The 24,940-nt window shown below is 38.1% G+C and overlaps 1 protein-coding gene across 6 annotated transcripts in view; it reads left to right on the forward strand.

The window, feature by feature from the left end:
* LOC133556373 (multiple C2 and transmembrane domain-containing protein 1-like) overlaps nucleotides 1-24,940 on the forward strand; it is a 439,257-nt gene that overhangs the window by 184,697 nt on the left and 229,620 nt on the right. For 3 of the 6 annotated variants that reach the window (XM_061906234.1, XM_061906235.1, XM_061906239.1), the window contains exons 7-10: nucleotides 101-265; nucleotides 1,875-2,005; nucleotides 3,385-3,501; nucleotides 3,571-3,757. In XM_061906234.1, coding sequence (XP_061762218.1) covers nucleotides 101-265; nucleotides 1,875-2,005; nucleotides 3,385-3,501; nucleotides 3,571-3,757 — 600 coding nt within the window. The remainder of the gene's footprint in view (nucleotides 1-100; nucleotides 266-1,874; nucleotides 2,006-3,384; nucleotides 3,502-3,570; nucleotides 3,758-24,940) is intronic. The other 3 variants (XM_061906236.1, XM_061906238.1, XM_061906237.1) reach the window with 1 other exon arrangement.

A 24,940-nucleotide genomic window follows, 5' to 3' on the forward strand; every position in this document is an offset into this window, starting at 1 on the left:
TGTGCGTGTGTGTGTGTGTGTGTGTGTGTGTGTGTGTGTGTGTGTGTGTGTGTGTGTGTGTGTGTGTGTGTGTGTGTGTGCGTGTGTTTACCCACTCCAGTGTCAGAGTATGCGCCTGTCAGACGTACACAGAAAAGCTCAGCTGTGGCGAGGTATTGTCAGCATCAGCCTAATAGAAGGTCGCAGTCTTCAGCCCATGGACGACAATGGCCGCAGTGACCCTTATGTCAAATTTAAGATGGGCCACCAAAAATACAAAAGCAAGGTAAACACGCCACTGTTTAATAATTGTTATTTTTCTCTTGGATGTGCATTTGACCCTACAGTATCAACATGGATGTCACCTTTCAATAGTGTGTGCTCAATACTGCATGAATTCATATATATTTACTGACAAATGACTTGATTGTCTCCAGGAATGGGTACCAAATTTAGTACTTTTTTATAGGCACTGAGCGAATCATACCAAAAATCATACCATATTTCCATAGCTTAGTTGCACGTGTTGTGACACCTGTTTGTAGACTGGGCAATTGGCTCAAACAATTGGTGGGCAAACAAGCAGTCAAGCAGCACTCATTCAGACTTCCTCCACGTAATGTTATAATTTTCAATGGCCAAAATGCAGGTGTGTATGTTGGAAAACATGCTTAAGTCTTCACTTTTCAAAATGTGCTAGCTCAATGCTAATTTACATTGGATTTGCCATAGACATGCTACTGATTAGCATTAGTGATTTTGCGCCTCTAAATTTGTTCATGAAAGCTAATCAAACAGCTCGTGTGTAATAAGTACTACATATGTATGTAAATATATGTATATGTATACGTATATATATTTACATATTATATAATTATATAATGTATTATATAATGAAATATATTACATATTATAATTATATATTTATAATTACATATTATAATTATATAATGTATACGAAATGGACCACAATGGAAACAAGCCTTTTGGCTTTTTGTGCCATCCATTTGCCTTTTTAAAGCATTACATGGATTCAATTCTTTATGATGTCAATAAACTTCTCAATCAATAAATCAATCAATAATAATTGTTATAATTGGTTATTAAGAGTATGTAACCTTATTTACTTCCATGACCACCTACTTGAAGTTATTTAATCAATCAGAAATATCAAGCAGCTAAAATGCGCCAAACATGGATAAGTGTGGAGGGAGTGTTTGGCATTTTTCCCATCATCCCTTGTAATGGATTTAAAAGGGTGTAGTTTAGATTTTTTTTTATGCTGATTGGATGTTTTTTTTAATAATATCCACCAAATTTTATAAGTAGGCTGTGTTAAATGTGACCATGTGTGTTGAACAGTTTCATTTTTCTTTTTGCACCATGACTAGAGAAGGTTGTTTGGAACGGGTCATATGAGTATAGCTCAATGTTTCAGTGAGCTATATTTAATGGAAGTTGCCTTAGCCACCAGATGGTGACAAAACGGATGATCTCAGACTGCTAACAAACAATTTGTATATTATACTAACAATCACAAATTCTTTATTGGACTCGTGCCGTCTCGCGGGCTAAATTGAAGACGGCTGCAGTTGGCTGGCGTCTTGGAATTTCAACTGCCTGGCAAGTCGACTTGCAAAGGAGACTCACAGATATAATAAACAAGATACTGAACAGCTCAGTTATCATAATCAACTCATTTGTAAATGTTAAAATAAAAAATGAATTTTATTATTAAACAAAATGAACATCTATTGACACACAAACATACATCGAGGTACTGAAGATTGGTTCAGTTGTGTCAAGTACCCATCCCTTGTTGGCTCACCTTTTTGTATTAAGCAAAGGGAAATGTTATATTTTTATTATTGCTTTGTATTTTGTTGTGGATTCAGGTGATTCCAAAAACACTGAATCCTCAATGGCGGGAGCAGTTTGACTTCCACATGTATGAGGAGAAGGGAGGCTACGTGGACATTACCGTGTGGGACAAAGACGCTGGCAAGAAGGACGACTTCATGGGAAGGTAAATGATCTCAGATTATGTACATTAATGAAGTATAAACAGATGATTTATTTTTAAACCTGTTACACCTGTTTAATATTTCACACGCAGGCTAGTCGCCAGAATTTAACCGTAAAAATGTTAGTAGTACTGTTTTTTTTGTCCAATAATGCACTGAACAAGAGTAGATTGTGCGGTAAAAAAACAAACAAAAAAACTACTTGCAGCCCAGTCGCCAGAATTTCACCGTAAAAATAACAGTGGTATTGGTATTGTTTTTCTATTTACTGTAATTCACTGGAAAAAGGACCGTAAAAAAAAACTTGCAGCCTAGTCCGCATAATACTTACCGTAAAAGTAACAGTGCTACTGTTTTTCAAAACTAATAGGTTTTACGGTTTAAAAAAAAATGGCAGCCCTGTCGCCAGAAATTTAAAAATAACAGAGGTAATGTTTTCCCATTTACAGTAATGCACTGTAAAAACAACATCAATCGATTTTACAGTAAAAAAAACAAAACGAAAAAAACAAAAAAAAACAAAAAACTGGCAGTTCAATCGCCAGAATTTTACCCAAAAAATAGCTGGTACCATTTTTTATTTACAGTATTGCACTGGAAAAAAACCTACACATTTTTAGGTTGAAAAAAAAAATGTCAGCTCAGTCACCAGAATTCTACCGTAAAAATAATTGTAGTACTGTTTTTCTATTTACAGTAATGTACTTTAAAAAAATAACACAAAAGATTTTACAGAAGAAAAAAAAACTGGCAGCTCTGTCACCAGAATTTCACCTGAAGATATTAGTGGTACCACTGCTCCCCTCACCTCCCAGGGGGTGATCAAGGGCGATGGGTCAAATGCAGAGAATAATTTACCGAAAAATATTAGTATTACCATCTTTTTTTTTTTTTAATTGTTTTTTTTTTTTTCAGTAATGCACTGATAAAAACCAACAGGAGATTTTATGGCAAAAACAACTTGCAGGCCAGTCGCCATCCTTTTTACCAAAAAAGTAACAGTGCTACTGTTTTTCCATTAACAGTAATGCACTGTAAAAACAACAACAATAGATTTTACGGTTAAAAAAACAAACCCACAAAATGAGCATCTCGTTGCTGGAATTTTACCGAAAAATATATATTTTTATTTACAGTAATGCACACCACCAGAAAAAAAAAACGGACGGTGGAGTTTTCTTTAAAAAAAAAATTGTCAGCCAGTCGCCGAATTTTACCGTAAAAATAACAGTAATTCTCTTTTTCTATTTCCAGTCATTCATTGTAAAACAATGAATGACTGGAAACGAATGACTTTTTTGCATGACAAAACACCCAAAATTTCACTGCAAAATTCGGTTTTTGATCATAAAATCTCCAGATTTTTTTTTTTTTTTTACAGTGCTGTGAACAAGGCTATTGGAAGTTTTGCAACTCTGATAAAAGAAATAGAGCAAATACAAATGACTCCCGTGGAAGAGGCTGCTTGCCAACATGAATTACTTTTCCCATTCCTACGGTAAAATCGTTATGGTCTTCCTGAAACATCAGGCTTTGTTTGAGCGAGGTTGGTACGGGTTTGCTTCAGGTGCACCGTGGACCTGTCCCTTCTCAGCAAGGAACACACACACAAGCTGGAGTTGCCAATGGAGGAAGGCGAAGGCGTGTTGGTGATGTTGGTGACGCTCACCGCTTCTGCCGCCGTCTCCATCTCAGACCTGTCAGTCAACGTGTTGGACAGCCCGCAGGAGAGACACCTGATCAAGCAGAGATACGTGAGTTGGACTTTTTCTGGGGACTTTTTCTGGGGATTTTGTCATAGGCGTGTTTCTTATTGGCCTGCGACACATTCGGAAGACGAAGATGGAAACATTGCACAAAAAAATAGAATTTGCCATTTTGGAAGAAAAGGTGTGGGAATGCTGAAAATTGCAAGCCAAACTTGAATGCAAACGATAACGTGCCAACAATTACAACGCCTATGACCTAAATTAGCTAAAAAGGTTGGCATGCTAATAATCTTCCTGTGTTAAGTGCCAAGTTATGTGACTCTGAGGTGTTCGGCTGCCAACTTGACGACACACGTTAGCATGCTGGAATGATAATGTAAGCATGCTAACAGTTAGCATATGCCCAGAAACAAGTTATTTGATTCTGAAGTGTTCAGCTCCACAATTAGCTAATAAAGTTAGCATGCTAATTTTGGTACACTAGAATGCCAACTGTTCGCATGCTAACAGTTAACAAGTGTCAATTACCAAGTTATAGGACTCTCAGGTGTTCGCTTACAAATTTGGCTAAAAAACATTAGCCCGTTAATTTTGGTTTTCTAGAATGTTAACAGTTGGCATGCTAACAGTTAATGTGTCAAGTACCAAGTTGTAAGGCGTTCAACTATGAAATGGGCTAACAAAGTTAGTACACCAATGTTAACATGCTAGAATGTTAATGTTAACAAAGGCAATAGTTAATTACCAAGTTATATGACTCTGAGGCGTTTGGCTGCAAAATGGGCCAATAAAGTTAGTACGCCAATGCTACTGTATTTGCAATTTTTTTTTCTAAAAGTGTGTTTTAAATGTTTTTAAAAATGTATTTCTATTAATTTCATTGGGCGGGGCTGATTTTGAGATAGGGTGTTTCGAGTTACGAGCTCCGGAACGCAATGCACTTGTACGTTGAGGTACAACTAGACATATGTTTTGCCCTTCTTTACCGTATTAGACCTTTCATTTAAAAAATAAACGGCACAGTGGGATCGTCAGTACACGGGGAGCCTCGTCATAACGCGGTAACATCAGGCCTTCAAAATAAAAGCACGGCATTAAGACCTGACAATCCCCACTCAACACAATGCTTTCACTTTCGCTTTGTCTTAACCTTGAGAACCCTTCACACCCCGTGGCATCCTCTCCACTCGTGTCAAAAGACAAATATGTTCCACCTTCATAAAGACAATGGTGCACTTGTGTACTGCAGTAACCGCGTATTACCAGAGGGAGGCGCTCTATGACCGTCAAACCCAGTCCGTGCTCACACAACAAGAATGTTTCTGTGTGTGTGTGTGTGTGTGTGTGTGTGTGTGTGTGTGTGTGTGTGTGTGTGTGTGTGTGTGTGTGTGTGTGTGTGTGTAAAAGCGGGGCAAGAGGTAAAGGGTGAGGTGTAAAATGAAAAGAAAAAGCTATTTCACCTCTCTCTCAAATGGTTTTTCTGCTCGGCTGAAGGCAGATGTTTTCCTTCCTGTCTTCTTTTGCCCACTTCTTTGCAGCCCACTCCTCTTTGCCCACTATTTTCCGACCCACTCCTCTTTCCCACTCTACTCGTCCCATAACTCCTCAGTCAGCATCTTCTGCTCTTTGTCTGGGCCAGGGCGGCCTACCTCTGGTATGAATGGATGAGACCCAACTCGTCTCCGGCTATTTAACTAATATTGTAGTATTTGATAAATTTGTTCCTTATCAAAGAGCGCTTGTAAGTTCCAACATTTTTGTTTGAATTTGGTTTGTATCTTTGTCCTTTTCCCAGATAAAATACACAGTTATATTTACTGTAAATGTTTTTTTTCTAGGTAAAATACAGTTATCTCCTGTAAATGATTTTTCCAAGATAAAATGCACAGTTATATACATACTGTAAATGTTTTTTTTCTAGAGTAAATAAACAGTTATCTACTGTAAATATTTATTCCCAAATAAAATACACAGTTATATCTACTGTAGATGTTTTTACAGATAAAATACAGTTATATCTACTTAAAAAAAAAAAAAAAATCCAGATGAAATACGCAGTTATATCTACTCTAAATGTTTTTTTTCCAGACTAAATACACAGTTATCTACTGTAAAACATTGTTCCCAAATAAAATACACAGTTATATCTACTGTAAATGTTTTTCCCCGGAAAAAATAGTTATATCAACTGTAAATATTTTTTCCTGATCAGATACATTTATCTACTGTAAATTATTTTTCACAGATAAAATACACAGTTATATCTATTGTAAATGATTTTCCTAGATAAAACAGTTATTTACTGTAAATGTTTTTTTCCCGGATAAAATACACAGTTATATCTACTTTAAAAAATATATATTAGATAAAATACACAGTCATATTTACAGTAAAGTTTTTTTTCAGTTACAATACACAGTTATATCTACTGTAAATGTTTTTTCCTGAATAAAATACACAGTTATTTACTGTAAATGTTTTTTCCTAGATAAAATAGATATATTTACTGTAAATGTTTCCCCCGTATAAAATACAGCTATATTACAGTAAATATTTTTTCCTGATCAGATACACAGTTATCTACTGTAAATTATTTTTCCTAGATCAAATATACAGTTATATCTACTGTAAATGTTTTTTCCAGATGAAATACACAGTTATCTTCTGTAAATGTTTTTTCCCAAATAAAATACACAGTTCTATCTATTGTAAATGTTTTTCCCCCAGATAAAATACACAGTTATATCTACTGTAAAAAAAATATCCAGATTAAATACACAGTTATATCTACTGTAAATGTTTTTTCCAGATGAAATACACAGTTATCTTCTGAAAATGTTTATTCCCAAATAAAATACACAGTTCTTTCTACTGTAAATGTTTTTACCCCAGATAAAATACACAGTTATATCTACTGTAAATGTTTTTCCCCAGATAAAATAGTTATATCTAGTGTAAATATTTTTTCCTGATCAGATACACAGTTATATACTGTAAATTATTTTCCCCAGATAAAATACACAATTATATCTACTGTAAATGTTTTTTCCAGATAAAATGTACAGTAATAGCTACTGTAAAAAACACATTCCAGATATAATACATGTATCTACTGTTATGTCTACTGTAAAAAAAACTGATGAAATACAGTTATTTCTACTGTAAATTATGTTTGCCAGATAAAATACTCAGTTGTATCTACTGTAAATGCATTTTTTCCAGATGAAATCCAGTTATCTACTGTAAATGTTTATTCCCAAATAAAATACACAGTTATATCTCCTGTAAATGTTTTTCCAGATAAAATACACAGTTATCTACTGTAAATAGTTTTTTCTCCAGATAAAATACAGTGATATCTACTGTAAATGTGTTTTTCCCAGAAAAAATGTATAGTTAAATCTACCGTAAATATTTTCCCCCAAATAAAATACACAGTTGTCTACTGAAAAAGTTTTTGTCCGAATGAAAGACACATCTATAACTCCAAAAATACACATTTGTAACTCCTGTAATTTAGGAGTGTGTATCTTTGGACACATAACTGTACTCGATACTTCTCTGATTCCTGGTGTGATTATTTGATTGTGAATCAATTTTCCATTCAGACCACCTATTGCGATGTATTATTAGGTATATTTATTATAATGACAAATTTTTTTAAAAGGCATTACAGGTTAGAAAATCTCCTTTGAGCTGCACAGACATGGCCTAAAACATTTTTTTAAATTCTTTCTTATTTAAAAAAAAAAGTATATGTAGATTTTTGGGAAAATGATGAATCAAAATGTGAATACATTTTTTTGTGCACCCTATCTGTAAATGTTTTTTTGGGGGGGTCGGGGGGGAGATAAAATACATGTTTGCATGTGTATACAACTACTATAAAGACCTTGACATGATATTCTTTACATATTTTGTGAAACTGCTAGTGAAGTATTTTAGTTGTCGCTATCCGTAACAATACACACCCCTCAGAAGAATATAGTACAGCTTCCGTAATAACCATTTTCTTTATGTATGTATACAGTCGTGCTCAAAAGTTTACATACACTTGTAAATGACATAATTTCATGGCTGTCTTTAGTTTCCAATAAATTTTTTTGTGATAGAGTGATTGGAGCACATACATGTTGGTCACAAAAAACATTTATGAAGTTTGGTTCTTTTATGAATTTATTATGGGTCTACTGAAAATGTGACCAAATCTGCTGGGTCAAAAGTATACATACAGCAATGTTAATATTTGGGTACATGTCCCTTGGAAGGTTTCACTGCAATAAGGTGCTTTTGGTAGCCATTCACCAGCTTCTGGCAAACTTCTGGTTAAATTTTTGACCACTCCTCTTGACAAAATTGGTGCAGCTCAGCTGCATTTGTTGGTTTTCTGACATGGACTTTTTTCTTCAGCACACTTTTAAGTCAGGACTTTGGGAAGACCATTCTAAAACCTTAATTGTAGCCTAAGTTAGCCATTCCTTTACCACATTGGATGCTTGTTTGGGGTCATTGTCCTGTTGGAATACCCGCTCAATTTTTGTTTACAAGTGTAGGTAAACTTTTGACCCCTACTGTATGTGTGTGTATGTACATGTGTGTGTACATACATGTTTATATGTCTGTATGTATGTGTGTGTGTGTGTATATGTGCATATATGTTTATGCATATTTGGGTCTATATGTTGTGTATGTTGGATCCCCCAGGAAGAGCTAGACAAAGTGGCTGTGGAGAGGGAAGTCTGGGTTTCCCTGCATAGGCTGTTGCCCCCGCGACCCGACCTCGGATAAGCGGAAGAAGATGGATGGATGGACGGATGGATGTTGTGTGAGCGTGTGTGTATATATATATATATATATATATATATATATATATATATATATATATATATATATATATATATATATATATATTAGGGAAGGGAAGCAGAAAATGTCAAACTACTAATAACTTAATTAATCCATTGAAGTAAAAATATATTTTTTTATCAATTCAATTATAAATTAATAATTTAACTTTATTTTATTTAAAAAAAAAGATTTAGCATTTTTTATACATAGTCAAGTTGCTGCACAAAATGCTTTACATCAGTTTAAAAAGATACCAAAATACACACACACACACAGTTGCACACACACAGCACCATATATAACAAGATAATAACAAGATACATGGCATGGACAATACCTAAACATGTATGTCATGTGAAAAATGATATTCTTAAAATACAAATATTAAAAATATAATGATAATAAATAGTAGCAACTTCAGTAATAAATCAAACAGTTTTTTTTATTTTATTTATCAAAACTTTATTTATATAGCACTGTTCATTACAGGTTGATTGGCAAAACTAAATTGGCCCTAATGTGTGAATGTGAGTGTGAATGTTGTCCGTCTATCTGTGTTGGCCCTGCGATGAGGTGGCGACTTGTCCAGGGTGTACGCCGCCTTCCGCCTGATTGTAGCTGAGATAGGCGCCAGTGCCCCCCCGCTACCCCAAAAGGGAATAAGCGGTAGAAAATGGATGGATGGATGGATGTTCATACAAAGTCAAGATGCAACACAGTGCTTTGCTTAAGTTTAGAAGGAAAAAAATAAATCCACACATGCACATACACAATCGCACGCACACACATTCCTAAAAATACCAATTTTAAAATACAAATATAAGTAATGAAGTACCAGAATAAAAAGTAATAACTTGAGAAGAGTTTAATATGTTCTGATCAACTCAGAACATATTAACTCTGTTCGACATATATATATATATATATATGTTTGATCAGAACATATTAAACTCTTCTCAAGTTATTACTTTTTATTCTGGTACTTCATTACTTATATTTGTTAATAAAAAAATCATATTTTACTATATATGTTACTATATATATATATATATATATACACATATATATATATATATATATATATATATATATATATATATATATATATAAATATATATATATATATATATATATATATATATATATATATATATATATATATATATATATATATATACAAACCCCGTTTCCATATGAGTTGGGAAATTATGTTAAATGTAAATATAAACCAAATACAATGATTTGCAAATCCTTTTCAGCCCATATTCAATTGAATGCACTACAAAGACAAGATATTTGATGTTCAAACTCATAAACTTTTTTTTTTTTGCAAATAATAATTAACTTAGAATTTCACGGCTGCAACTCATGCCAAAGTAGTTGGGAAAGGGCATGTTCACCACTGTGTTACATCACATTTTCTTTTAACAACACTCAATAAACGTTTGGGAACTGAGGAAACTAATTGTTGAAGCTTTGAAAGTGGAATTCTTTCCCACTCTTGCTTGATGTACAGCTTAAGTTGTTCAACAGTCTGGGGTCTTGTTTTCGTATTTTACGCTTCATAATGCACCACACATTTTCGATAGGAGACATGTCTGGACTGCAGGCGGGCCAGGAAAGTACCCGCCCTCTTTTACTATGAAGCCACACTGTTGTAACACGTGGCTTGGCATTGTTTTGCTGAAATAAGCAGGGGCGTCCATGATAACGTTGCTTGGATGACAACATATGATGCTCCAAAACCTGTATGGACCATTCAGCATTAGGGGTGCCTTCACAGATGTGTAAGTTACCCATGCCTTGGGCACTAATACACCCCCATACCATCACAGATGCTGTTTTTTTAACTTTGCGCTTGTAGCAATCCGGATGGTTATTTTCCTCTTTGTTTCGGAGGACACCACGTCCACAGTTTCCAAATATAATTTGAAATGTTGACTCGTCAGACCACAGAACACTTTTCCACTTTGCATTAGTCCATCTTAGATGAGCTCGGGTCCAGCGAAGCCGGCGGCGTTCCTCTTTGTTGTTGATAAATGGCATTCGTTTTGCATAGTAGAGTTTTAACTTGCATTTACAGATGTAGCGACCAACTGTATTTACTGCCAGTGGTTTTCTGAAGTGTTCCTGAGCCCATGTGGTGATATCCTTTACACAGTGATGTTGGTTTTATATGCAGTACCGCCTGAGGGATCAAAGGTCCGTAATATCATCGCTTACGTGCAGTGATTTCTCCAGATTCTCTGAACCTTTTGATAATTTTACGGACCGTAGATGGTAAAATCCCTAAATTCCTTGCAATAGCTCGTTGAGAAATGTTGTTCTAAAACTGTTCGACAATTTGCTTACAAATTGGTGACCCTCGCCCCATCTTTGTTTGTTTGTGAAGTGAATTATATTTATATAGCGCTTTTCTCAAAGTGACTTAAAGCGCTTTACATTGTGGAACCCAATATTTAAGTTACATTTTTTAAACCAGTGTGGGTGGCAGTGGGAGCAGGTGGGTAAAGTGTCTTGCCCAAGGACACAACGGCAGTGACTAGGATGGCAGAAGCGGGGATGGAACCTGCAACCCTCAAGTTGCTGGCACGGCCGCTCAACCAACTGAGCTATGCCGGTTAGCATTTCATGGACGCTGCTTTTATACCCAATCATGGCACCCACCTGTTACCAATTAGCCTGCACACCTGTGGGATGTTCCAAATAGGTGCTTGATGAGCATTCCTCAACTTTATCAGTATTTATTTATGTCCCAACTTATTTGTCACGTGTTGCTGGCATCAAATTCTAAAGTTAATGATTATTTGCAAAAAAAAAAAATGTTTATCAGTTTTAACATCAAATATGTTGTCTTTGTTGCATATTCAACTGAATATGGGTTGAAAATTATTTGCAAATCATTGTATTCCATTTATATTTACATTTAACACGATTTCCCAACTCATATGGAAACGGGGTTTGTATATACATATATATATATATATATATATATATATATATATATATATATATATATATATACATTGATTGGATTATCCAGAGAATAGTGCTCGATACCGTGGTAGAGCGCAATATGTAGGTGTGGGAAAAATCACAAGACTACTTCATCTCTACAGAACTGTTTCATGAGGGGTTCCCTCAATCATCAGGAGATTTATATATATTTTTCTCCTGAATATTCCTCTCTACCTCGGTATTGAGCACTGCATAACACATAAACCACAGTAAACTCGGCTTATATATATATATATATATATATATATATATATATATATATATATATATATATATATATATATATATATATATATATATATATATATATATATATATATATACATATATATATATATATATGTATTGGGACACTCCCTTTTTGGAAGGAAGAGTCCTCCCATATTCTTTTGACGAAAGGCTGAGTGTTACTACAAGTCTATTTCACAGGTTACCCTGCTCATCAGGGGATTTTCTACAGCATGGCAGAATGTATTTCATGTAAGTGTGACATCATTATTTTTGCTTATCGGACAATAAACAGCATGAATGTAATTTGGTAAAAGATGCAGTTGTGGCAGGTGCTTGTGGCTTCCATCTTTCCACAACGAGGCGCAGTTGCAATGACAAGTGCAAACATGCATAACACAATATCGCACAGAGCGAGGGACTTTTAAAACTGAAAAGACAAAAAAAAAGAGGAGTTCAGTAATAAAGTTACAAACATTCACGGGAACTACTATTATAGGTATGATCACAAGTTTTTTTTATTTGTATATAGAAAGTTTTAAAACATTTCAACCTAAAGCAAATCTATTTCCTATTTTCTTAATGATACCCCCCGGAATTAACATTGACCATTAATTAGAGCACAGGAAGTTAGCGCTACATTGCACAGGCATACCTATTGAAGTGGTACAAAATACAGGAAAAAGACGCACTTTCCAAAAAACTTAATACAACAAAAATTAAAAGGTGCACGGCAAAAAGTGTACTCACAGAAAAAACAAGGCCAGCAACACTAGTGTCCTAATCATTTCAATACAAACTGTGCAGGCTCTACCAAACACAGACAGATTTCCAAAATGTCTTCGTCAGCGTGCATTTATCAACAGGAAGTGATGCACTTCCATAGTCACAGCTGTGGTCAATCAATTGACAAAACAAAAAATCAACTTCAAAAATTAAAGTGCACAAATAATACAAAATAAATCAAAGACTAAGTACAGTATCATAGGAACATAAATAAAGCAATAAAAACATGTGTGGACAACTATTATAATAAAAGGAAACATAGCTCATCAGCACAGTGAAAAAATCAACAAAGGGCTAGAATAGCTATATCTCCCTCTATATATAATATAATACTAATAAAGCAGCAACTTGAAGCCTTACATCAATTTATATGAAATACTTGATATGCATATAGACAACCATTCTAGAAAACATCCCAAAAGCAACTCCTCGTTCATCCCTTTCTAAACTCAGTTTGTAATGTGTGTATTCAAAAATGCTTCACCTTGCAGTCAAACTTTTTCTCCCCCCTCTCCTTAAAGTTTCACTTCTTCCAAACCCTGAAAGCTCCAGGAACAAACAGTATATCATGTCCAGCACTATTATAGTGTCTTGCTACAGAGGACTCCTAATGCTACCTTTATGTTCTGAAATGTGAATTGTGAGCTCTCTCTTAGTCTTTCCAACATAACCAAGGCCACATGGACACTTGAGAAAATACACAACTAATTTAGTTCTACAGGAAATTCTGCTTTTTAAAGGGAATTTACCACCTGAATGTTTTCTTTACCTATTGAAGTGGATTGTATGCTGCATGTCCTCAGCGAGTGTTTGAGTACCCTAAGTACACACCACAAACGGCAGCATAGCGACTGTACATGCAACACCCTCACTTAGTGACAATTGCCTCAGATGTGCTCAGGCTCGCTGTAACCTTTCCCTCATCGCTAATTGCTGCTTCCCAGACGTGGAGGGAGAGATTTATGTCTTATGATGGCAGCGGAGCACACGCGCTAATGGCGCTTAATGGGCATGGGGTGGCCATGAGAAGGGTGGACCAGAGGAGGACGTGGTGACCTCTGCTGAAGTGGTGGCCCCTCTGCCACACACACACACACACACACACACACACACACACACACACACACACACACACACTATACAACAATAATATATACAGTACATACTTTGCAAAGACATGCACCTGGGGATAGGTGGATTGGCAACACTAAATTGGCCCTAGTGTGTGAATGTGAGTGTGAATGTTGTCTGTCTATCTGTGTTGGCCCTGCGATGAGGTGGCGACTTGTCCAGGGTGTACACCGCCTTCCGCCCGATTGTAGCTGAGATAGGCGCCAGCGCCCCCTGCGACCCCGAAAGGGAATAAGCGGTAGAAAATGGATGGATGGATGGACTTTGCAAATATAAAAAAGCTTGTTGTGAAAAATTAGTTGGAATTTTACAAGAAAAAGGAAAACTTAGACTTTTGGCAGTATTATAAAACAAGTAGTCATATTACTCAATGCAAGTCAAAATTTTACAAGAAAAACTAAACATTTGTGCAATATTATGATAAAAGTCGGAATTTGACTCAATAACAGGCACAATTTTACAAGAAAAAGCTTAACATTTTGGCTATTTTATGAAAAGAGTTGTCTTTTTTACTCGACAAAAGTCACACTTTTATAGGAAAACTTAAAAATGTTGGCAATAGTATAATAATAATCAGAATTTTACTCGGCAAAATTATGACAAAAGTGATCATTTTCGCAAAAAATGTCACCACCTTACAAGAACAACAAAAAAATTGGTAATATTATGATAAAAGTAAACATTTTATGAGAAAATATTGCAATATCACAAAAACAGAAAGAATATAAAAAATGTAATTGGTTTTTAATCTTCATTATTTACTGTATTACAGTATGTCTCTATATACATATATGTTTTTGTTTTTTTTATATATAAATTTTGGCCAAAGGGGGCGCATTTCAATTTCTTACACACATTTGTTATTACATAGGTTGGCCAGAGAGGGAGCCCTTCAAATTTTTACACACATTTGTTATTTCATATGTTGGCCACAGGGGAAGCTCTTTTAATACCAATACACAGTCAATTAGGAAAAATCCCTCCTTTTTGGGAACACCCTTATGGTATTCAGTATTGGGACCATGATTTCGGTCTTAACTTGTTTACCAGTCTTCATATGGAAGGTACTTTTCCATGTTGTCTGAAGAAGGAAATACAAGAACACACACACACACACACACACACACACACACACACACACACACACACACACACACACAGACCCGCACCCAGACCAGTCCATATCACCCCTATTTGATCCAGTCTTCATTGACTTCCAGTCAAATTCAGTTGAAGATTTTAGTCCTGACTTTGCGTGCATTGCATGGTGGGGCCCCTCAGTACATCATTGACTTGTTAGGGCCCGACACTTCAGGGTGTTCAGGCCAGGGTTTTCTAAAGATCCCAAAAAGTAATTTTAAAACCTGTGGAGACATGGCATTCTAGGCTTTAGCTCCTAGACTCTATAACAACTTGTACCTGTCCCTCCGTTGTCTTGACTGCGTTGACACTTTTAAGAAACATTTGAAAACTTCTCTTTTTAGTAAAGCTTTTAGTTAATGCACCTTTTGACTATAATTTTTAATCCACTTTGTATCCTTTTTAGGATGTTGCCACTGTTGTTTTAATTGAATTGTATTTTTACTTCACCTATGTTTTGTACAGCGCGTTGTGATTTTATCTGCACGCAGCTACTGAACTGAAATGCTAAAGGAATGTAGGATGAATGTTGAAATCATTTTAAACGCAGAAATGCTTTGAAGGTTGGAATGGTTTGAATGTTGAAGAGTTTAAATTTCCAGGAAAACCGGAATTTGGTTTGGAATTTGGGAAAGTGTTAGTTTGAATGTCCTGGATGAGTGGAATGTGCTACTGTTTAAATGGTTTGAATAGGTTGAAAAATGTGGGAATTGTGCAACTTGGAAAAATGTCCCATTCATTTCAATAGGAGTTTTCTGAAAAAATTGGGAAAAGCAGGATTTTTTAAAAAATGCTAAAAAACTTCTAAATGAGTCGAAATGGTTGGTGTCGGAATGTTTCAAATCAGTGGAGAAATGTTTGAGTAGTAACATGTTAAATTAAGAAACTGTATTATGGAATTCCTAGAATTTTGGGAAAACTAGGAATTTTTCCAGTAAAAAAAACAACTTTGGTATTTGTCCCGATTAAGAGGAATGTTTTGACGAGGGAACGGTTTAAATGCGTTGAAAAATGTGGAAGGAGTAGTCGCCAGAAAAAAGGGTGGGAATAGGGTTTTGAAAAAGCAGGAATTCTGGAAAATCCTGGAATTTTTTTGAACTTGTAAAAATTATAGTTTGAATATCCAGAATGGTGAAGTGTGTTGAAGGTGTAATAGTTTGAATAGGTTGAGAAATATGGAAATGGTGAAAGTTTGAAAAATGGCCAATTCATTTTGGATAGGAAAAATGTCCCGGATAACCTGGGAATTCTGGGAAATCGGGGAATTTTTGGTATTGATCAAGGAAAAGCCCGCAATTCCTGAATAGGCTGAACAGTTTGAAGTTGGAACGATTTGAATCGGGTGAAAAATGTGGAAGGTAGAGCGTGCCAAAAATCTGGAGAAGAAGTTGAATAATAAAGAAAACCATATGTGTGAATGCTTTGGTGCATTCACACAATAAATATGACTTTTTCTAGTGAGTCAAAGCACGTTGCACTGGAAAGCCATTATACATTTATACATTTATTTCACATTAAGCAAAGAGACGGCTCTTATCTCAAAACACTCTTAAGTGGAGGTAAGCACATACACAGACGGGCTCATTTATCTTTCCTTCACCATGTCATGAAAAATGTTCTAAAGCAACCGTTTAAGCACCTCTTTTCTCAAAAGTGGAGCAAACAAGTGAGACAGATGATAGACTAGTGTGTGGGGCCGTTAGGGACATTATTCAGAATTACGTCTTACATACACTACTGAAATGCTCTTACATACACTACTGAAAGGCTCTTACAAACTCTACTGATATGCTCTTACACACACTACTGAAATGCTCTTACATACACTACTGAAATGCTCTTACATACACTACTGAAATGCTCTCACATACACTACTGAAATGCTCTCACATAAACAACTAAAATGCTCTCAAATAAACAACTAAAATGCTCTCACATTTACAACTAAAATGCTTTCACATAAACAACTAAAATGTTTTACTCTTACGCACACACACACACCACTTTCGTGTGAGAGACAACAATTTTAGTAGTCGCACACACACACACCACTTTCGTGTGAGAGACAACAATTTTAGTAGTATGTGTGCAAGGATTTCAGTTGTATGTATAAGAGCATCTTACCAGTGTATGTAAGAGCATTTCAGTAGTGTGTATAAGCGACATTCCGGTTCCGGTTCCGGTCACCAATAATGTCCGCCCCTTTTCAGTTATTTATTTTTGTAAAGTCAAGTTGTTTGTGAACAAAATGTTCATTATCGTCTCACTAATGTTTACATCTATGTCTGTAATTACAATGTTATTTGTCTGGAGTTTAGGTAGTTGACCTTCTTCATCAATGCCAAAGTAGTTGTCAGCATCAAAATGCTGCTTATAGCTGGATGGATTCCTCCATTATTAATGACACCTGAATGCCACAGCTGAAGTGGTGTCTGCCCCCCTTGCGTTGAGATGCAGAGAAGTTGTTTGGAAGCCAACTTCCATGAATCCAGAGGTTGTGTATTCCGTCCTTGTTGAAATGGTCATGCAGCTGTCTCTGAAATAAGAATGTAACAATCAGATCACATGAAAACAGCTAAGAAAATATAAGTCATGCGAGAAAATGCATTTTTAGACAATATGATTTGCTTGAGCGGCTAGGGGACATCAAAAACTGGATTAGAAAAGACAGATTCAAAATAATAATACAAATAAATAATAATTTCAGCCGGCTGGATGTACGTTGGCGGGCCGTAAGTTTGGGGACCCCTTATCTAGTCCAAAGAAAATCGCTAAATAAACACAATCTATTATTATTACTATTCGATCAGCTACTGACGTGCCACGACGTGACTCACATTTCAACATGTTACCATAGCAACAACTCTGCAAACATTATTAGCTGATTTGACAGTGTACTTTTTACGTTTCCTCCGAGACAAACGGCAAGTTTGCAATAGATGTGAGACTCATAGGAGCCGCAGAAACACTAGTTGCTAACTTGTTTGTAGTGGAAGCACACAAGGCTAACTGCTTAATGGCTACAATGCCATGTTGCCTTACATTTCGTGGGATTCAACAATCATTTAGAAATAAATAATGTCTAATTACCTTTTCTGTGCAACCAACGGCGGCAGCCCGACCCTTGTTGCTGAAGCCCTCAAATCATGAAGTAGAGCTCCTGCCTCCGTTAAGCTACTTGTCGGCAGTTAGGCAGACATTTTTTTACAAACAACTTTGCTTTAAAGAAATAATAAAAACCTGAAAAGGGGCAGGCATTATTGGTGACCTGAACCGGAATGGAATGTCGCTTATACACAAACTGAAATGCTCTTACATACACTAGTAAGATGCTCTCACACACACTGGTAAGATGCTCTTATACATATAACTGAAATCCTTGCACACATACTACTAAAATTGTTGTCTCTCACACGCAAGTGGTGTGTGTGTGTGTGCGTTAGAGTAAAACATTTTAGTTGTTTATGTGAGAGCATTTTAGTTGTTTATGTGAGAGCATTTTAGTTGTTTATGTGAAAGCATTTCAGTGGTGTATGTAAGAGCATTTCAGTAGTGTATGTAAGAGGTAATCCTGAATAATATCCCTAACGGCCCCTCATAGACTAGGCTCGATGGACACACAGTCCTGTTATACAATAATAAAAAAGTGGATTATATATAATAGGGGACTTTTTAATGCATTTACAGCAGAGGTGTCAAACTCATTTTAGCTCAGGGGCCACATGGAGGAAAAGCTATTCCCAGGTGGGCCGGACTGGTAAAACCATGGCATGATAACTTAAAAACAAAGGTGACTTCGGATTGTTTTCTTTGTTTTACTTTGGCCAAAAATAGAACATTCTGAAAAAATTACAAATCTCAAATAATCCTTTTGACAAAACTTCAAATTCTGAGGAAAAAAAAAACTTGTGCGGTTTGAAAAACACAGCGACCTTAGACTTTGTGTCTTTGTATCAACAAAGCCAATAAACATTATGTCACAGCCTACCTGGGATTGAACAAAATAATAACAAACTTCTTGGTGTCAAATGCCTTAATTGCCATGTCTTATTAATGCTGTGCTAATTCAACAAACTACACACACGGTAGAAACTGTTGAAGATGGTTGAGTTACACTCACTTTTCTCATTTTTGACAGAGACATTTAGGGGCAATGAGGGCACCAAAGAACCATGCGTTCGAAGCAGAAGACCTAAAACTGCAGATTTTGCGTTTCATTTGTTCAAGGGTAGGAGCCAAAGCCATGCGTTACCATAGCTATATGCTCTTTACTGCGTACCGCTTGCTTGGCCCCGGTATCAAGCGTTTGCTTGCCCAACAGAGTTGTTATTGCGAAACCCAGTGGACACATTTAGATCAGCAGTTTTTTTCAATAAATCAGAATGAGAATCAGAAGTACTTTATTAATCCCTGAGGGGAAATTAAATTTTCAGCACAATCCCATTCAAGATCAGACAGACAGAACGGGATCGCTGACGGGTCTGCCAACTTCCGGCGCTCCTTACAAAAAAATTGAGAAACAGGTAAAACCTGGGCCCCTGGAAAGGGGGTCCAGACTGAGGCCAAGGAAAAAAAAACATCATAGCCATGGCACACGTAAGCTTGTGTGTAAGAGGAAACATCAACGAACACAAAGGACATTAAAAGACATTAACATAGCAGAACTGATGCAACCAGCTGCCACTCCAGCAGTGCAACCAAAGCAACCAAACAAAAACATTGTTTAAACACCCACACGCACTGTGGTGGTTTTCCACGCCATCGTCTGCTGGGGTAGTGGTAGTATGGCCAGAGACAGGAGCAGACTCAACAAAGCAACCAAGAGAGCTGACACCACCGTCGGCCGCCCACCAACTCTCGGCCAGAGTCCAGTCCGCATGGATGAGCGAGGATACGTCTTAGAAGACCCAGGTGTCCGACACATGGTCACCTAACCAAGACACTGTGAAGCTTTTCCGTCCCGGCGATCAGCAATTAGCTCCTCAGCCCTGTCTCTTCATCCGCATCTCCTCCAGTCTCTCCAAACGGACTCTGGTGTGGCAGGGAACCAGCAGCTGGTCTCCATGGTCAAAAGGCTCCCGGGAGGCAGGTCACGGAAGTGCCACCCCCAGTCGCACAGTCCTGAAGGGTCCTGTACCAAAAGGCAAAAAACAAACAAACAAAAAAAAAACACATGAAAACAAGAGGGAAACAGCAGGAACACAAAAGGATGACACAAGAGCACAGAGCTCCTGCTACAAGCAGCCGCTACAGCGACGCCATCTTGGTAAACTATTTCAGCTCAATTTTATACTTATCAAACTCAACTCGCGGGCCGCGTAAAACCTGTTCGCGGGCCGTACGTTTGATACCCCTGATGTACAGTAAGCCGTTGTGTCCAAAATGTATTTCAGTATTCAGCTTTATTTTATCGGAACGTTGAAACATTGATTGGAAATATATCCTCAAACTGAGCAGTATGGCAGATGTTACCTGCAGTTGTGATGAAAGATGACATGATTCAAATACGACAGTCATTCATTCAGTCTGTGATTCATGGGTACATTTGCACACTGTGAAGCAGAAAGAAAGCGGGAAGAAGGCGTCAGAGTGACACAGGGTGAAGGTTTGTCTCATGAAAGCAACTCTTTGCTTCCATTTATCCCTTTGCTCCTCGCTTCAACACTTTTCAACGCCTCAAACATCGTTTAATGACGGTTCTTGTCTATATTTCTCTCTACCTGTCTGTATTCCCTGTTCATCAATCGCAAATACTTCCCTGATTGGGGTACAAATCCCTGTGGAGGAAGGCATTGTTATGCACCAAAATTAACCTAAAATGTCAATGCAAGATGTGCTTACGCTGTGCAGAAGGGATGTAGAAGATGTTTACTTCCCATATCAATTGGTGCTTTTTGAGAACAGATAGTAGACTTAGACTTCCTTTTATTGTCATTCAAATTTGAACTTTACAGTCAAGCTAAGAACGGAATTTTGTTGCATTAGCTCATTGTAGTGCAGGGTAAAATAGATTATTTAAGGACAGACCTGTAATAAGAAAAATATGTTTAAGGTACCGTAAGATTTTTTGTTAAAATAAAGCCAATAATGCAATTTTTTGTGGTCCCCTTTATTTAGAAAAGTATCAAAATAATTTTGGTATCTGTACCAAAGTATTAGTATCGAACCAGCGCTTGTGTGAACAATTAAAATGAATATTTGCGTTTCTACCATCACTGTTGTCCTTAAACTTGTACAAGTGGGTCATTACCACATTTTGTCTTTCTAAAAACAAGCTGACTTGTTGGCCTTCAGTTTGTCTCCCATGTCCTTTCTGGCTATTCTCTTCCCGGCTGTTTTCACAACAAGCCTGTGTATCTTCACAGAAATCATGCCCTAGAATTGAGCGTTGCCCCTTCGCTTTTTCCTGGCTGTGTCTGTTTCTGTCAGCCCCCCCCCAAATACCCCCCCCCCCCCCCACCCCACACACACACACACACACACTTTCCCCTCTCATCTCTTTTGCAGAGCTTTTGGACAATGATATCGCCTGAAACAGGCAGAGTCTGACAGAGTTGGTAATAATGAATTAAGTCTGTAGCCCGGCCTGACTGAGATTTAAATTATAATTACTCCTGTGGGGATGGACGAGGTTATTGCCAGAGAGAGAAATAAATTGTAGTGAAGTGCATTGCCACTCTTGCTTTTAAAATGCTTCTCAATTTGGCCTCAATGTATTTGGGCATTAACAAAAGCGATTGGTTCATGTTTTTGTGTGTGTTGGTTTGGCTGATGGAAGTGGTACCTGGATCGACCCAACACCTAATTAATTTTTGTAGAAATAATAAACCTGTATATTTGTCAACAAGTGTTATATGTGTTGTAATAACTATTGCTCTATTTGTGCTGTAGAACAGTCATTCTTCACCATAAGTGTCCCATTATTGCTGAGCTGTGGTACTCAGTTGTAAATACACTTTTCCACCACTTGTGGCAGTGATTACAATATCATCCCAAAAAACAGAAGTCCGTAGCCAATGTCATAGAAGTTTCTTCAGCGCAAAATGTATGACTAAAGTGGTGGAGCGATATTGGTATTTATTTTTGTAATCAACTTCACCCAAGCCTTGATAGTAATTTTTGTGATTAACTCATGGTTTCATATCATTTGACAAGGTTCATCCTGTTAGACTGTAAGAAGGTTAGATATAATCATTGAATATGATTAACATTAAGAGTACATCCATCCCCTTTCTTCCGCTTATCCGAGGCTCGGTGGCGGGGGTAGCAGCCTAAGTAGAGAAGCCCCGACTTCCCTTTCCCCAGCCACTTTATCCAGCTCCTCCCGGGGGATCCCGAGGTGTTCCCAGGCTAGCCGGGAGACATAGTCTTCCCAACGTGTCCTGGGTCTTCCCTGTGGCCCCCTGCCAGTCGGGCATGCCCTAAACACCTTCCCAGGGAGGCGTTCGGGTGGCATCCTGACCAGATGCCTGAACCACCTCATTTGGCTCCTCTCAATGAGGAGCAGCAGCGGCTTTACTTTGAGCTCCTCCAGGATGACAGTGCTTCTCACCCTATCTCTAAGGGAGAGCCCCGCCACCCGGCAGAGGAAACTCATTTCGGACGCTTGTACCCGTGATCTTGTCTTTTCGGTCATAACCCAAAGGGCATGACCATAGGTGAGGATGGGAACGTAGATCGACCCGTAAATTGAGAGCTTTCCCTTCCAGCTCAGCTACTTTTTCAGAACAACAGATCGATACAGCCTCCGCATTACTGAAGACGCCGCACCGATCCGCCTGCCCATATCACGATCCACTCGTCCCTCACTCGTGAACAAGACTCCGAGGTACTTGAACTTCTCCACATGGGGCAAGATCTCTTCCCCAACCCGGAGATGGCACTCCACCCTTTTACAGGGCGAGAACCATGGGCTCGGATTTGTAGGTGCTGATTCTCATCCCCGCCGCTTCACACTTGGCTGCGAACCGATCCATGACATATTTACAAATGTTCCTTCAAAAATGTAACAAAAGACAGTTTTTGTAACAAGGCATACAGTAGTCTACCGGAGAGGTCATTGAAAGTGCTCTTCGTCCCCCTCCTACTCCTCGGGCCACTGGAGTCATCTTCTTTGCCTCATTCTCGCTGTCACTTTCATTTTCGGCATCTGTTTTCTTTTTTGATAGCCGTGTCGTCGTCTTCGGCCATAGGGCTGTGTTGAGTGCATTTCGTTCATTCTTTGTCATGATGATGGTGAGTGCATAATGTGCTAAAAGGCAGACTGAATGATTGTGTAAGCATGTTTGATTTAATGTGAACATTTTAATTGGTCCACCATGACCTATTTCGTTGGTCAAATGTCCATCCATCCATCCATTTTCTACCGCTTTTCCCTTTTCGGGTTGCGGGGGGTTGCTGGAGCCTATCTCACCTGCATTCCGGCGGTAGGCGGGGTACACCCTGGACAACTCGCCACTTCATCGCAGGGCCAACACTGATAGACAAACAACATTCCCACTCAAATTCACACTCTAGGGCCAATTTTTAGTGTTGCCAATCAACCTATCCTCAGGTGCATGTTTTTGGAGGTGGGAGGAAGCCAAAGGGGACCCACGCAGTCATGGGGAGAACATGAAAACTCTACACAGAAAGTGACAAGGCTAAATTCATTGGCATGTCAAGATTCCATAAATCCATGGAATAGCCACAGCTTTGTAATAGTACAGTGTGAGAAGGAGATGGCGCGGAGGCAGGGACGTCGTTAGCTGCAGCGTATTTATTGAAATATACAACTATATGTGAATTATGTGTTCAAACCAAATCTATAAGGTGTGACTATGTGTAGCAGGTATATCAGGAGTGTTACCAAGTGGTGTTGAAGTTGTTTGTTGAGATCGGTGCAGAAATCCAGAAAGGGCGTAGCAGGCTCGGAGGTCCAGGGACAGGCAAGAGGTCAGGGGCTGGAGCGAGGCGTCGTGATCCAAAGGCAGGCGTGAGGTCAAGATCCAGGAAGGCAGCAGACAGTCCAGAGGTTATCCAGGGAGACGAGACACACAACTTGAAACCAGGGGATGACGAAGGGTTGCTGGATGACGACACAAGACAAGACACAGTGAGCATGACGGAGGGGAAACAAAGAGCAAGGAAGCATATGGGCAAAGAAGAGAGATGTGAGAGGCTTACTGTACAAGTACAAGTAGCTACGTTCTGGCACTGGAACACAGAACGCACTGGCTTATGAAGGCAGGATTCTCATCAGCGTGGAGAGTTGGAGGTGGCAGGTGTATGAACCGTAACAAGCATTGTATTGCAGGTTTTAATGTGTGGGGGTAAAAAGTAGCCACTCATAGTGGGGACATTACTGTCAACGCACTAGAGAAAGTGAGGTTCTCTGATTGGTCCGGGGTCGGCTTCAACTGTGGTGAAGCACAGAGGAGACGATCAGATTTGACGAGCTAAAGGAGGTAACAAACATTTCGTAAGTGAATCCCTGCAAGGATCATTACCATTGCCAGAGGGAGGCAGGGAGGGAGGACTCCTGCCTGAGCAAAGTGATCGAAGCTGCAGCTTGCTACCCGGTCCAATTTTGGGCAAGGCCCACCAGGCCCGATTGCGGGGTATGACCCGCCTGAGGCACGTTGTCGTACACCATGCTACTTGTCCCATGGGGATGAATCTCGACAGGCCTCGCAGCCACCATCTTGGAACATCCTCCCAACACACCTGCTGTACATGTGGTGCCTCGGGTATTCAACTCCCCTCCAGGGATTCAATGTTCAACAATTCCACAACAATCAGACTTTTTTAAATTGAATCATCTAATAGTCGATCATCCTAAGTCCACTTTAGTAGAAGCCTTAGCTATTTGCTAATGACACTTTCTGATGAAGAGCATCTCCTGCTGGAAAACTACCTAAAATGATCTTTTTACATAAAGGGTTCATCAGAATTGCAAAGTAATATTTAAAGGTGTCCTTAGTAATACTTTGTATAAAGTTATTGTAGCATTGCACTCAGCTAATGCAAACTTATCAGGAGTTTGCATTGCATGTGCGAGGAACCTTTTGACTCTTCTTCTTCTTTTGTTGCTGTATC

Source organism: Nerophis ophidion, linkage group LG07 (genome assembly GCF_033978795.1).
Source record: "Nerophis ophidion isolate RoL-2023_Sa linkage group LG07, RoL_Noph_v1.0, whole genome shotgun sequence".
NCBI lineage: Eukaryota > Metazoa > Chordata > Actinopteri > Syngnathiformes > Syngnathidae > Nerophis > Nerophis ophidion.